Source organism: Pongo abelii, chromosome 4 (assembly GCF_028885655.2).
Source record: "Pongo abelii isolate AG06213 chromosome 4, NHGRI_mPonAbe1-v2.0_pri, whole genome shotgun sequence".
NCBI classification, from domain to species: Eukaryota; Metazoa; Chordata; class Mammalia; order Primates; family Hominidae; genus Pongo; species Pongo abelii.
The window spans coordinates 186,162,215-186,176,054 of record NC_071989.2 but is presented as its reverse complement, the minus strand read 5'-3'; the positions used below and the strand labels follow the sequence as shown (position 1 = coordinate 186,176,054).

Sequence of the window (13,840 nt, the reverse complement as noted above, 5' to 3'; positions counted from 1 at the left end):
GCCATCAGCCGGCGTCCCAGGCGGGTCTGCAGGACGCTGGGAAACGCGGCGGCGGCCTGCGCGGGGGCGGGACCTGGCCGAAGGCGGGGCTGCGAGGGGTTCCGAATCAGGCTGTGGGGGTGGAGCTCGGGAGCGGAGCCAGGTCCAGAGGCGGGGCTCAGGCGGGACTGAGTTGTGCTATGGGGGCGGAGCCATGCCAGGAGGCGGGGCTCCAAAGGGACTGAGCGCTGTGGGGGCGGGGCCCGGTCCAGAGGCGGGGCCCGGTCCAGAGGCGGGGCCCGGTCCAGAGGCGGGGCCCGGTCCAGAGGCGGGGCCCGGTCCAGAGGCGGGGACAACAGGGCTCCGGGCAAGGAGGTCTGGATGCTGAGGGCGGTCCCTGAGGGGCGGGCGGGGCCCGACCGGTGCTCTGTGTGGCCGAGGCCATGAAGCCGCAGCCGCCCGGCTAGGCCCCGGGCGGCTCTAGCCCAGGGCGGCCCGCGGGGCGCTGGGCCTGGCTCCCGGCTCCGGTTTCCGGGCCGGCGGGTGGCAGCTCACCATGCCAGGCAAGCACCAGCATTTCCAGGAACCCGAGGTCGGCTGCTGCGGGAAATACTTCCTGTTTGGCTTCAACATTGTCTTCTGGGTGAGCGCGGGGTCTGCGCCTTGCCCTGTGCTGGGGGGTGGTGGGAGAGGGAGATTCAGTCTTCTGCTGGGGGAGACCACTCCCTGCCCCAAGAGTTTGGAGCTCGGGACCATCCCCCCGCTTCTGCCACCCCCACGCTCACTTCCAGGACCACCCGAGGTAGCTACAGAGGCCTGGATTGCTGGGGGCGGGTCCCAGCGACAGCGTGCGGTCGGGGTTGGGGTAGGGAGTTTCCCTGAGTAATCCCGAGGCCTGGTGGAGAAAGGGAAGGTGTTTCCTTGAAGACCCCAGGGGCGTGCTAGGTGCAGGTTACCCCCTCTCGCCCAGCCCTCCTTCCTACCCTGGGATGTGGGATACGCGCCAAGCCCCACCCCTGGTTTAGCCGGTAAGGAGGAGATTCTGGCGTGAAGGGAGCCGCCAGTCCCCTTCCCCAGCCTCCTTTCCCTTCCAATAGTACCTGGGTCAAGTGCCTCACCTTAGGCTCCTGCAAAGTGGGGTGGGTCACAGTTCTCTCCCCACCCCAGTCCCGCACTAGGAGGCCGACCTGCCAGGAGGGGTAGGGAGGGACAATGGCCAGTCCTTGGCGGCTGGGAGGGGATCTCCCCGGTTGAGAGCCTGGGAGCTGGCCTTGGGGAACAGAATTCAACATTCTACAGCTGACAAGCTGAGGCTCCTGGGCGGGGCTGCCCCTACTGGGGAAGGGAGCTGCTAGTGCCCCTCCCAGGGTGGCATCTTTCCCCCTGGGCCCTGCCAGGTCATTTTTCCCATCTCTCCAAAGCTGTGGCCCTCTGCAGTCTCTGCTCCTGAGGCCTTGGGTCAAGATGCCAGGCCCTTTCACTTGTGTTCAGCAAGACTCAGTGGCACTGCCCCCCACCCACGTGTCACCGAGCTCACTGGTGTGGTGGGTGCCCTCGCACTGCAGCGCTAGGCTCTTGAGGGTGTGGGCAGTGTGTGGGAGCACTGGCAAGGAAGTCAGAAGGCCTGGCTGTAGCAGGCCTGGCTGGGACACCTTGGGCAAGTCACCTCTCCTTTCCGGGCCTCAGCATTCCTGCCTGGAAGAGGACAATAAAGAATCTGCCTGTGAGGGCTGTTAGGCAGATACAATGAGTTCAATTTGTTGTATTCTCACAACTGCCTTATCATCTACATTTTACAGATGGGGAAACTGAAGGAATAGACACAGAGAAGTTAAGTCACTTACCTAGGGTCACACAGCCAGAAAGTACAGAGCCAAAGTGACGGCTTAGTGGGCAGAGGGTGGAGGTGAGGCAGAGCTGTGAGCAGAAGTAACCTCGAATACCAAGGGGGAGCAGGCATGAGAGACCCGGGTTTGTTGCTAGGGTGGAGCGTGGGGTGTTATGTTAAGGTGGCATGGAGAAGCGAGGGCTTCCGGTGGTGGGTCTGATCTGGCTTCTGTTCTGGAGACCGCTTGCCTGGCTGCTGTGTGGAGGGTGGATGAGGGGCAGGGCCTGGAGGTTTGGAACGGGGGCAGGGCTGGGACAAAGCTGGGATGGTGAGGTGGGAAAGGTGAGGAAGGCTGCTGGGAAAGTCAAGAGGCTGAATTGACTGGGCTGGGTCACTTGGGGGCTGGAGGGAGGATTTCAGGTTTGGGTCAAGGTGGCCTAAGGTAGGCTGCTTGTGAAACAGACACAGAGGTTTTCATGTTTAATGTCAGGCAGACCCTGGTGTTGTTCTGCTTGGAACCTGCATGTGGTTTCCTTTTTTCTTTTTTTTTTTTTTTTGAGACAGTTTTGCTCTTGTTGCCCAGGCTGGAGGAATGGCATGATCTCGGTTCACTGCAACCTCCGTCTCCCAGGTTCAAGCGATTCTCCTGCCTCAGCCTCCCAAGTAGCTGGGACTATAGGTGTGTGACACCACGCCTGGCTAATTTTGTATTTTTAGTAGAGATGGGGTTTCTTCATGTTGGTCAGGCTGATCTGGAACTCTTGACCTCAGGTGATCCGCCTGCCTTGGCCTCCCAAAGTGCTGGGATTACAGGCGTGAGCCACCACACCCGGCCATCCCGCTCGTGGTTTCTTACTGCTCCTAGAGTACTGTCGGCCTCCAGGGCCCCGCGGGTCCGGGCTGTCCGCCATTCAGTTTGTTCCTTGAACTAGACGTGGTCTTGTGTCAGAGCCTCTGCCTGTGCCCTACCCTCCTCCTGGAATAGGCTTTTCCCTCTTGCTTTTTTCATCATTCAAACCTCAGCTGAAATGCCCCCACCCTCCCTTCTGCCCTCTCTAAAGCTAGCCTCCAACCCCAGCATCCCCCATCTCATCGCCCCGCTCGATATTTGTTAAGGGGTCTGTTTGCATCTGAAGTGTCCTTGTCTGCTCGCTCACTGTCCATCTCCACTGTTGGAGTGTAAGCTCCGTGAGGGTCGAGTCCCTCCTATTCACCAGCGAATTCCCGGCATGGCGGGGATCAGTGCCGGTAGGTCGGTAGGTCGTGGAGGTGTTTGCTGCAGGCAGGTGGACGAAGGGGTGTGGGACCAGCATGAGGTCTGGGTGGGGATCGGGAGATGCCAGCGTCATGATGGGATGGAAGACCAGCATGAGGAGGAAGAATGGCAGAAGGCTGAGGCTGGAGGCCGTGGGACCAGCCACAGGTGGTCCCTCCAGGAACGCAGCCCTCCAGGAAGTCCTGCTGGAGGCTGAGAGCTCACTTCCCATCTGTTTTCCTAAAGTGCTTTAATTGCATTTCCTTGGCTCTGATTGGCTGCCTCTGGACAAATCTCCGGGGCAGGTGAAGGCGGAGCATCCTGGGAAGGAGCTCGGGGAGGAATGGGGTTGGGTTAACTGAGGTGGGGTTCAGGAAGGAGAAAGTGGCACGCAGTCCCCTGTCTGAAGGCCAAGGGCAGACCAAGTGGGAGGAGGCAGGAGAAGTGATGTTTGGTTTCACATCAGCAGACCCAGCAGGCAGGAGGGAAGGGAAGATGTTTCCAGAGAAAGAATAGAGCAGTGTGGGGAGCCCACGGTCAGGGAAGGGAAGGTGATAAAGGCCTTGGCCGTGGCTATGTGCTGAGGGGAAGGAGCCTCCAGAGAAAGCAGGTGGGTGGGGAGGTTGCAGGAGGTGGGGTCATGGCCCTGGGCTTGGGTACGACAGCCTTTCCCCCTCTGAGACTGCACGCCCAGGGACCTGCCCAGGGTCAGGTGTGAGAGTGACCAGCCTTGACATCCAGGACTCTTCCCAGTAGGGAATTGAGGCAGGAAACTGGGAAAGCTGAGGACGGAGGAAGCGCACTTGGACCGCCCCGGTGGGGAGTCTAGATGGTGTTCTGAAGGCCCAGGCAGAGCTGTGGCCATGGGGCAAAGCCACTGGCACAGGCCGGATCCTAGCTGGATCCTGCTAGGGATCATTGAGATTCCTGTCATTCAGGAGTGTCTGCTTGTGAGCCACGGAAACTGACTCTGGCAGGCGGAGGTTAAAGGGGTAGGATGGGGCTGAGGAGGAGTGTTGAGGGCGGGGCAGCAGTCACACGGCTTTAGGGCAGCAGGAGAGCTGGACTTGGGAGGGTGCAGAAAGGAGGCTAGGAGCCTGGAAGCCCAGCACCAGCTTCGGTCAGGAGTAGAGGCTCAGTATACTGGCGCTGTCACTACCCCCACTGCCACAGCTGCCACTGCTCCTTGGCAGGAGTCTTGGCCACCGTCTGCTCCAGTTTGGAGTTCCAGGAAGGGGCCCCTGATGTCCATCCCAAGGCTAGGAGAGGGTTCAGTCCTCCAGGCTGTGTCTTGTGGGGAAGAATTACTGGGATGTGTTCTTGGGAAGATGGAAAGGACCCTGGGTCCCGTTCACAGCCCTTGTGCCTCTTCCTCTCTCCGCTGGCTTCCCAAGGGCCCTGGCTACTGGGGAAGGATGAGGGGGGAGGGTCCTGGGGCTGCTCCCAGCCCTGAGCTCTTTGCTGCTGCCCTTGCAGGTGCTGGGAGCCCTGTTCCTGGCTATCGGTCTCTGGGCCTGGGGTGAGAAGGTAAGGCAGTGGGTGGGCGTGGGGCTGGTGTGGGACGAGGTGGTGGGAAGGTCAGCTCCCCACACCTGCCTCTGCTGCCCGGCACAGGGCGTTCTCTCCAACATCTCAGCGCTGACAGATCTGGGAGGCCTTGACCCCGTGTGGCTGTTTGTGGTAGTTGGAGGCGTCATGTCTGTGCTGGGCTTTGCTGGCTGCATCGGGGCCCTCCGGGAGAACACCTTCCTGCTAAAGTTTGTGAGTGCTGCCCTCAAGATCCCCTGGGAACCCCCGTCTCCTCCCATCCAGTTCTTACAATGCAGTTGGAGCCTAATGATGGGTAGCTTTATTATTATGCTATAATCGTCATCGTTAGATTCATGTTATCTATATTTACTACATTTACATACTTTTTGTGGTATGGTAAGTGACCGAGACCTGGTGGCCCAAGCATAAAATATTTATTGACTCAAATAAGAAAAGTCCAGGGGTGTGCTGGCTACCGGTGCATTTTGATCCAGGGGCTGCCACAGTTTCACTTGGCCTGGTTTCTCCCTGTTTCTCAGGCTCCCCCCCACCTCCCCCCGCCCCCCCGTTTTGGCTCCATTCCCAGGTGGCAGGAGGCTCAGGAACAGAGCCGGCTTCCCCATGCCCTCCCAGGAACTCCTGCTGGAGGCTGAGAGCTCTCTTCCCAACTGTTTTCCCGAAGTGCTTTAATTGCATTTCCTTGGCTCTGATTGGCTGCCTCTGGACCAATCCCTGGAGGCCGAGGGAGGCCGTGCTCTGATTGGTGGGCTTTGGGCACTTGCCAGTCCTGTATCTGGGACTGGTGGGTTTGGGGAGGTGGCTCCATCTGAACCCTGGAAACTAAAGGTTTGCATGGAGGATGGTTTTTCAGAGAGAGCAAGGTGTGATTACCAGACAAAGGGAATTGGATGGGTAGGTAACAACAGATGCCTTTTACCGTAGTATAACAATACTAACATAATAGAAGGTGGGGGCTCTGGGCGCCTCTGGGTCTTGGTGGAGGTAGGGATGGAGCCCTTCCCTGTGGCACACCCAAGCCCTGGGAGGTCACCAGAGCCCTGCGTCTCCAACCCCTACTGTCTGTATGCCCAACCCCAGTTCTCCGTGTTCCTCGGTCTCATCTTCTTCCTGGAGCTGGCAACAGGGATCCTGGCCTTTGTCTTCAAGGACTGGATTCGAGACCAGCTCAACCTCTTCATCAACAACAACGTCAAGGCCTACCGGGACGACATTGACCTCCAGAACCTCATTGACTTTGCTCAGGAATACGTGAGTCCAGTGTCCAGCCTGGGACACCTGCAGGAGGCACCTTCCTGGCAGACGAATGAGGGAGCAAGTTCCCTGTGATGGGACCATCTCCTTACCCACCTGGGCTAGTGGGCCCCAGGAGAGAGACCCAGGAGTGTCCTCGTCCGAGGAGAGCCAGCCCCTGGTGATCCTTTTGGGTCCCCATTTGCCTAGTGCGATAGGGCCACGGCCTTGGGAAACAGAGGGCACGGGCTCCATGCGAGCAGCTCCCAGGCCAGGGCCTACGACACACGGGAGAACGGAGGAAAAGTGACATAAAAATATAGATTTCTACTTCTGCTAAACCTTGGGCCCACGGTATCAGCCGGAGCTATGTTGCTGCCACTCTTTTACTGTTACAGAGGCTCTCTGTTTGCCATTGTTCCCAATACTCTGTATTTTATTATATCTGTCAGCCCTTATCTCTCATTTATACTATGTTTGGCCTCTGTGCATATGAGAGTTTAGACCCCTGACGGAAGGTCTGCCCTCAAGCTTGCAAACTTAACCCCAGTGAAGAGCAGCTGGAGAAGAGTTCCCGAAACCCTATCTGCTCCCACCTGCACCATCTCACCCACTCACCCTTAACCACAAACACACAGTCACACACTGTCACCCACAGTCACACCCACACCCAGTCACACACTCACAGGCACACTTGATCACACCTACACCTACACATGGTCCCACAGTCACACATGAGTCACACCCGATCACACCCACACACGGCGACGGGCCCTTGGCGCCATTCACCACCAAGAGTCAGCTCTGGATCCAGAGGTGAAGCAGAGCTGGTGCCTGCTTCAAGCAGCTCTCAACCCAGGGCAGAGGCAGACATAGCCAGGCAGTTATGATGCGGTTCATTCATTCATTCAGCACAGGATTGTTAAGGGCCTACCATATGCCGGACCCAGAGCCAGGCCCTGGGGATTCGGTGGGGAAGAAAGCTGGGACCTGTCCTCTCAGGGATGGCAGTCAGGAAGAGACAGATGGTGAACAAGCAGAACAAACAAATGTGTGCATGTACACACGTGTGTGTGCAAAATTGTGTGTTGTGGTAAGAGTCAAAATGAAGGGTGGAGAATGGGAAGGCCTCTGCGTGGAGAGCTTGAAGCCTCCCAAAGGAGGAGAAGGAAGAGAAGGGAGAGTGTTCTGTAGCAGGAGCAGCTGGCGCTGAGCAGGTGCCAGGAGGCAGGTGGAGGCTGAGCCCTGCCGTGGGACCAGCACATGCAGGGCATGTGGCAGGCCTGGCTCCTCTAGCTCTCTGGCTCGGCCACGGGGCCTGCCTGTGTCTGCTGCGGAGCTTGAGCTCCCCCAGCCCTGTGGGCTGTTCTCCAGCCCCTGTGCTGCTGCTCAGTGAAGGCTGTGTGCACCCGTGTGCCCCACAAGACCACGGTTCACAGCAGATCCCAACCTCGCCATTGCTCCTGCCTAGGGGACAGCTTAGGGTGCTCTGGGTGGAGGGTGATGGGGTGTGGGATGATGCCAGCCGGCATGGAGGAAATGGGGTGGGATGGCTATGGGGGTGGCAGGATTCCCCTCCTGTCCCTGCACTGAAGACAGGAGGGCTTTGTAGAACCTCTGGGGCAAGTGTGGGAGGCCTGCTGCAGACATGGGGCCCAGCGGTCTCTGCTGCCACAGGGCTTGGCCCAGCGCCTGCCTCTTAGGTAGTCTGGAGGAAGCCACAGTCGTTGAACCAGTATCCTTGTCCCACTCCCTCCCTTTTTCTAGCCTCTCTTGGGTCGGGGAGGGGGAAGCTCAGTGTCCCCTCCCTTGCACCCCTCTGCCTCCACCAGCCTGGAGGTTGGGCCCAGGCCTGTGGGGGTCAGGAGGTGGCCACCCACTTGGCTGTCCCAGCCCCGTCCCAGATAGCCCTGTCTTCCTGCAGCCTGGGCTTGTTCCCAAACAGGGTGAGGCTCCTGGGGTGGGCCTGGCTCACCTGGGGCTCTCCCCTGCCCCCACAGTGGTCTTGCTGCGGAGCCCGAGGCCCCAACGACTGGAACCTCAATATCTACTTCAACTGCACTGACTTGAACCCCAGCCGGGAGCGCTGCGGGGTGCCCTTCTCCTGCTGCGTCAGGGACCCTGCGGTGAGTGGGGCTGGCGGGGGAGAGGGGAGGGGCTTTCCGGTGCACAGACTCTGGAGAAACCTCCCACAGGGCCCCGCTCCACTCTGCCCCGCTCTGGGGGTGTGGATGCTGGGGGATGTCGTTTTACATGGGTGGCACTGAGGCCTGTTGGGGCGCGGCTGCTTTCCCTGTTTTATCGTAATGAGATGGAAACAGCAGGACCCTGGGGCACAGGGATGGGGCCTGGCCTGGAGGCCTCCCTGCACCCTATACATCCACATCCACACAGCCGCAGCCATTGTCTGTGCCTGGCCAACTTGAAGTTTGGCCAGGCTGTCACTCTCAGTTACGGTTGTATGTGGCAGGGGTTGCCTGGGTCATTGCCAGCCACCACCCCACTGGGCCACCATTGCAGGGTAGCAGGGAGTGGGGACCTCTGTCCCTTTACGACTTTCTTCGGGGCAGAAACCTCTCCTGGTTATGTTTCTTCAGTCACAGTCCATCTGGGATGCCAAGGGCCAGGTTTCTCCCCATGCTTATAACACACCAGCAGGCAGGATTCCTGAACGGAGGCAGGTCCAGGCTGGCGATTGCAGCCACGCATTCCAGCGTCTGGGAAAGAGGCACGTGGGGCCGGGTGCGGTGGCTCATGGGAGGATCATTTGAGTCCAAGAGTTCGAGACCAGCTGGGGCGGCACAGTGAGACCTCATGTCTACAAAAAAAAAAAAAAAAAAAAAATTAGACGGGCATGGTGTTACACTCCTGTGATCCTAGCTACTTGGGAGGCTGAGGTGGGAGGATCACTTGAGCCTAGGAGGTTGAAGCTGCAGTGAGCTATGATCGTGCCACTGCACTCCAGCCTGGGCAATGGAGTGAGACCCTGTCTCAAAAAAAAAAAAAAAAAAAATAGCACATGGGCCTCAGAGAGGCTCACTTAAGACTGGTGGACACAGCAGAATCCATGGGCCCATCTGCTTCCTCTGAGAAGGAAAACCCACCGCACTGCCCAGGTACCATGGACCCCATGGGATGCGTCCTCACCAAGTCACTAACTGGCCTGTCTCCCCTCAGGAGGATGTCCTCAACACCCAGTGTGGCTACGACGTCCGGCTCAAACTGGTGAGGGGGGTAGGAACCGGGCTGGGGCAGGCGGGGGTACTGGGATGGGAATGAGACTGTCTATAACCTCCTCTGGAAGTCCTCAGGGATTCTTTGGGGAGAGGGCGCTGGGTCCCAGGAACCAGCCAGACACCCAGGCAGCGTAGGGGGAGTAGACCCCTGGGCCTGGGCAGATGTGGGTTTGCTCAGTTCTGCTCTGTGGAACACCCTTGGGGTGCCCGGCTTTGCCCTAGAGGCCAGATATTTGGCGCTTATGAGACAGTCGGCTCTGGAGGAGTGGAGGGAGAAAGACGGTAAGCCCTTAGAGAAAGCAATATGAATAGCCATGTGACAGTCTCAACTGAGAGCTTGGAAGAAAATAAGGGAGGTGATAGGAGAGAAGCTGGGCAGGCAGGAGGGGGCGTGCATCTGTGCTGAGACCCCATGAGAAGGAGCCGGCTTTGTGGAGGGCCTGTGGGGAGCAGGTGCTGCAGGTTTAGGCCCTGGGGTGGGCGTGAGCTTGGCAGGCTGGGAGGGTGGGAGCTGGCCTGAAGGGCGGGTAGGCTGAGCCTGGTGCCTGCGTGTCCCCAGGAGCTGGAGCAACAGGGCTTCATCCACACCAAAGGCTGCGTGGGCCAGTTTGAGAAGTGGCTGCAGGACAACCTGATTGTGGTGGCGGGAGTCTTCATGGGCATCGCCCTCCTCCAGGTACCCTTGTGGCCCCACGTGCCCCTCCCCTTGCCTGGGCCGCCCTCGCTCTCCCCTCACCTGTCCTCTGTCTTACAGATCTTTGGCATCTGCCTGGCCCAGAACCTCGTGAGTGACATCAAGGCAGTGAAAGCCAACTGGTGAGGCCGCCGCAGGCCATGGCCACATGCCTGGCCTACCCAGGCCTCTGGGGGGCCCCCCAGGACGCTCCTACTATACTGGTGACGGGCAAGGCTGCAGGAGGCGTTCCTGCTGGGACTGAGCCTTGAGGGGTTCACCTGAGCCGCTGTGCTGTCCACCCACGGAGAAAGTTGCTGTGCCTCCGCCTGGGCCTCTTGTCCTGTATGCGTGTATACACACACATGCAGGCACACATGTGCACAGGGAGCCACCGTCTCAGCTACATTTGGGGTGGTGGGCTCTCCAGGGGACTAGGAAGGGCGCAGCTCAGAGGGTGCAGGCCAAGCGGGGTGGGAGGTGCTGTGTGGAGGGTCCCCCCCGTTCCCTGCCCCCCGATGCTGGGATGCACCTTTCTGTGCGTAGCTGTATGGGGCGTGTTGCCTGAGCCACCGCCTCACACAGCTTCAGAGCACTCTTTTCTATGAGCTGTAACTTTGAGCCTGCCAGGAACCCACCTCAGCCTCAGTGTCCCAGACTCTGAAATGGGTCCAAGAATTTTCTTTCTCTTGCTTGCCTCTCAGGAGCAAATGGAATGATGACTTTGAAAACCACTGGCTTACGCCCACCATTTCCGAGGTCCTGTCCACGGTGGGGCCTCAGCAGAACTCTCTGATTGGGGTCCCTGGCCCGGCCCCACCCAGCCGACATGTTTTCTTTGGCCTGGGTGGTTTATACCCTGAGCCAACCTTTAAAAATTGGTAGATTTCACATAAAAGTCCAGATCCACAACTTCTCTTGAAGAATGACCACCTGGCTACACCGGCTCTTCAGTGGCAACACTACCTGGGACACTGCCTCCCCAGTCTCCGAGGGCCCCAGCTGGCCCGTTCTACTCACCTAAGTGCCGCCTGACCCTTGTACACTAGGAGCTGGCCTCCCACCTCTGCAGGGTTATTCCCTGCACCTCGAGGCCGCTGCAGGCCAACCTGGAGTGAAACACAGGGACCTGAAGGATGGGGAGGCTGGACCCCGCTCTGAAGAGGGTGCAGCCTGGGAAGGGCGGCCTTGCTGGGGACTGCGGTGGGAGTAGAGTGCCCAGGAGAGGGTCTGAGGGGTGGGATGGGGTCAGGACAATTTTGCAAAAGAAGTAGCTGGAAGCCGTGGGACTGGCGGGAGCCTGTTTGGGGGATCTGGATGGTTGACTCCTAGGAATCAAGTTCAGCATCTTTGCCATGGCTGCAGAGCTGCCTGATGGGCACTAGAGGGCATGCCAGCCCCACACTCCCTGGGTCTGGCTTCCTCCCGCAACCTCACTCTAGTAGAGCCTGTGCCTGCCTACTAGCGCTCTGGGGTTCCGAGAGTTTGGGAATTTCTCAGAGCCAACTGGCTCAGGCTTGGGAAGGCTGGCTGCTGCCCTCAGCTCCGCCTCATCAGCTATGTGAAGGGGTATGTGTGGAGTGATCCTGCCGCCCCCTCCCTGGGCTCATCCAGAGATCTCAAACTCCGATGCCCCTGGGGCCACGCAGGTTGTATAAATGGATGAAACAGGCCCTTGAGTTGGGAGCCTGCTTCACTTTGACTTTCCCACTGTTCCTGGAGACAAAGACATCGTGATGAGAGAGAGTTCGCACAATCTAGTCGGTAACAGCCACTTTCCTTGAGACCAATAGAATGTGGTGGGGATGGAGGAGAGCACGGGTCCCCGTCTGACAGTGGCCGCTGTCATATTCAGGTGTAGCTAATTGCTCTGGTGTGGGAATGCAGGCCTAATGCCAGAAATCTGGAGAAGCCAGAAATACAGATTTGTATGTGAGATGTCCTGAATTTTTAAGTTGTTGGCAGAAATTAATTCAGAAATCAAATCTGCAGGTCAAACAAGGTGCAGGGCACAGCTTTGGCCCCATGTCCCTGTAGGTCCCTCTGGGACAGTCACCGCTGGGGTCCTGGCTGCTCTGTCATTGAGGGATGCTGGGCACTGCTGCCGGGTGGCCAGGGTGTGGGGCATGCGCCCAGCAATGTGGCTCCTTGGCCCTGCTGGACAGTGTCCTGGGCCCCCGACAGGCGCTGGCTGGGAGTGGTTTGTACATGCTACAATAAATGCAGCTTGCAGCATTGTGCATGTGTCTTGCATTTTCACTTTCATTTTATCCCTCAAACCACACAACACCCTGTGCGGTGGAATTTCTTTTCCTGATGAGGAAATGGACTCAGAGAGGGGAGGGAGGTTGCCTGGAGCGCACAGCTGGGAGGAGGCACACCAATCTGACCCTCTTGCTGGAGTTTTGCACCACACCTGTCCTGTGTATCTGATATATTTGGGTAAAACCTCTGTACTCAAGGGCGGTACATTCATCCCCCAAGTGTGAGTTGAACATCAACTCAGGGTGGAGATACAGACAAGGGCAAGGTCTTGCCTGTGTGCTGCATTCTCATGGGGAAGACGCGGGAAGCAAGCTGTCCAGCATTTTTGTTAGTAATACATGCTATGAAGAAAGCAGGAGTGACTGCAGGGGGGCCATCTCTGGGCTGCTCTGGGGGAACGATATTCTACGTTTTGGTACCAGCTTCTGTAGAGGCCTTGAAGCCAGCCTGGGCTCCATGTGAGGGAGCCTGGGGTGGCTGGAGAGGTGGGAGTGGGGAGGGCCAAAGGGCATAAGCACAAGGAAGTGGTGTAACCAAGATATGTTTGGAAACAGGATTGAAGAGATGGGATGGGAGTGATGAGTAGGAGTGGTTGAGGCCCTGGCTGGGAACCCGGAGTTCTCCAAAGCTCACTTCTGCTACTGGATATCCATTCTTCCATCCATCCACCCACATTCACCATCTATCCATCCATCTGCTCACCCACCCATCCACACGTTCACTCATCCATCCATCAATCATCCACTTACCCACCCACCACCCACCTACCCATTCATTCACATGCCCATCCATCCATCCATCCATCCATCCATCCACTTATCCACCTACTCGCCCATTCATTCACATGTTCACTCATCTATCCATCTGTTCACTCATCCATCCACTCACCCACCCTCCCACCTACCCATTCATCCACACATTCACTTATCTATCCAAACACCCACCCTTCATCCATCCATTCATCCACCCACCCACCCTTCCTCCATCCATTCACCCATCCACCCTTCCTCCATCCATTCACCCATCCACCCACCCATCCCTCCATCCATCCATCCATCTTCATCCTCCATCGACTCACTCAGCTATCCACTGCCATTCACTTAGGTAGGCCCTAGCTAGAGGCTGGGGTTACTGAGGCAGCTCAGACCTGCCCCTGCCTTCCCAGAGCCCCGTATCTTGTTGGAGGCAGACAAGGAAGAGTTGCTAATGTGCAATGTATACGTGGTGACAAAGACGTGATGATCACTGCTAAGTGGGATCTTGGGCTGGCTACAGACAAATTTCCTGTCCCCACAGTAGAACTTAGAGCAGTTCTTTGCACCAAGGGGCTCTTACCCACAGATGATGCAGCTTCTTCAGATATGCAAAAACAAGGGAGCTTGTAAGGTTGTCCATCAATCTAGGAGGGTCCCTGGGCCTTGGGACCAAGGTCACCTCCCACCCTCTGTTAGGATGAGACGCACACTGGTAGAGACAGGTGCACACTGTCTGGCAGCCTGGGAGTCCCCTGTCTAACCACAGGAGAGGCTGCCAGCAGCAACCTGGTCAGCTTGGTGGGAGGACATCCTGTGACACCAAGATACCCTACAGACAGAGCTGGAGGGACAGAGAGCAACCAGGCTGGCGAGCTCCTTTATCTCTGGGTGAGGTGGTCATATGGGCTGGAGAGGACGGGCAGCAGCTTCTTCTGGGGAGGCTAAGGCCACAGGTGCCTTGGTGGTAGCCACTCCCAGTTACCACCAGAGGGCGCCAAAGTGCCGCCCACGCAGCACAGCCGGCTCAGCTCGCGGAAGCGGCTCTGTGTAGAGTCATTGGGGCGACCC

General features: G+C 58.1%; 1 protein-coding gene across 2 annotated transcripts; it reads left to right on the top strand.

Moving 5' to 3' along the window:
- Positions 1 to 297: 297 nt before the first annotated feature.
- Positions 298 to 11,992, top strand: TSPAN17 (tetraspanin 17). Of its 2 annotated transcripts, XM_024247508.3 has the most exons (9): positions 298 to 622; positions 4,539 to 4,589; positions 4,677 to 4,823; positions 5,691 to 5,861; positions 7,844 to 7,969; positions 9,021 to 9,068; positions 9,639 to 9,755; positions 9,834 to 9,895; positions 10,457 to 11,992. In XM_024247508.3, the coding sequence occupies exons 1-9, from the start codon at positions 536 to 538 to the stop codon at positions 10,635 to 10,637; spliced, it is 990 nt and encodes a 329-aa protein (XP_024103276.1). In that variant the 5' UTR covers positions 298 to 535; the 3' UTR covers positions 10,638 to 11,992. The 2 variants fall into 2 exon arrangements, with proteins under 2 accessions (XP_024103276.1, XP_054412293.1); XM_054556318.2 differs by having other exon boundaries at positions 310 to 622; positions 9,639 to 9,895.
- The last annotated feature ends 1,848 nt before the right edge of the window (positions 11,993 to 13,840 follow it).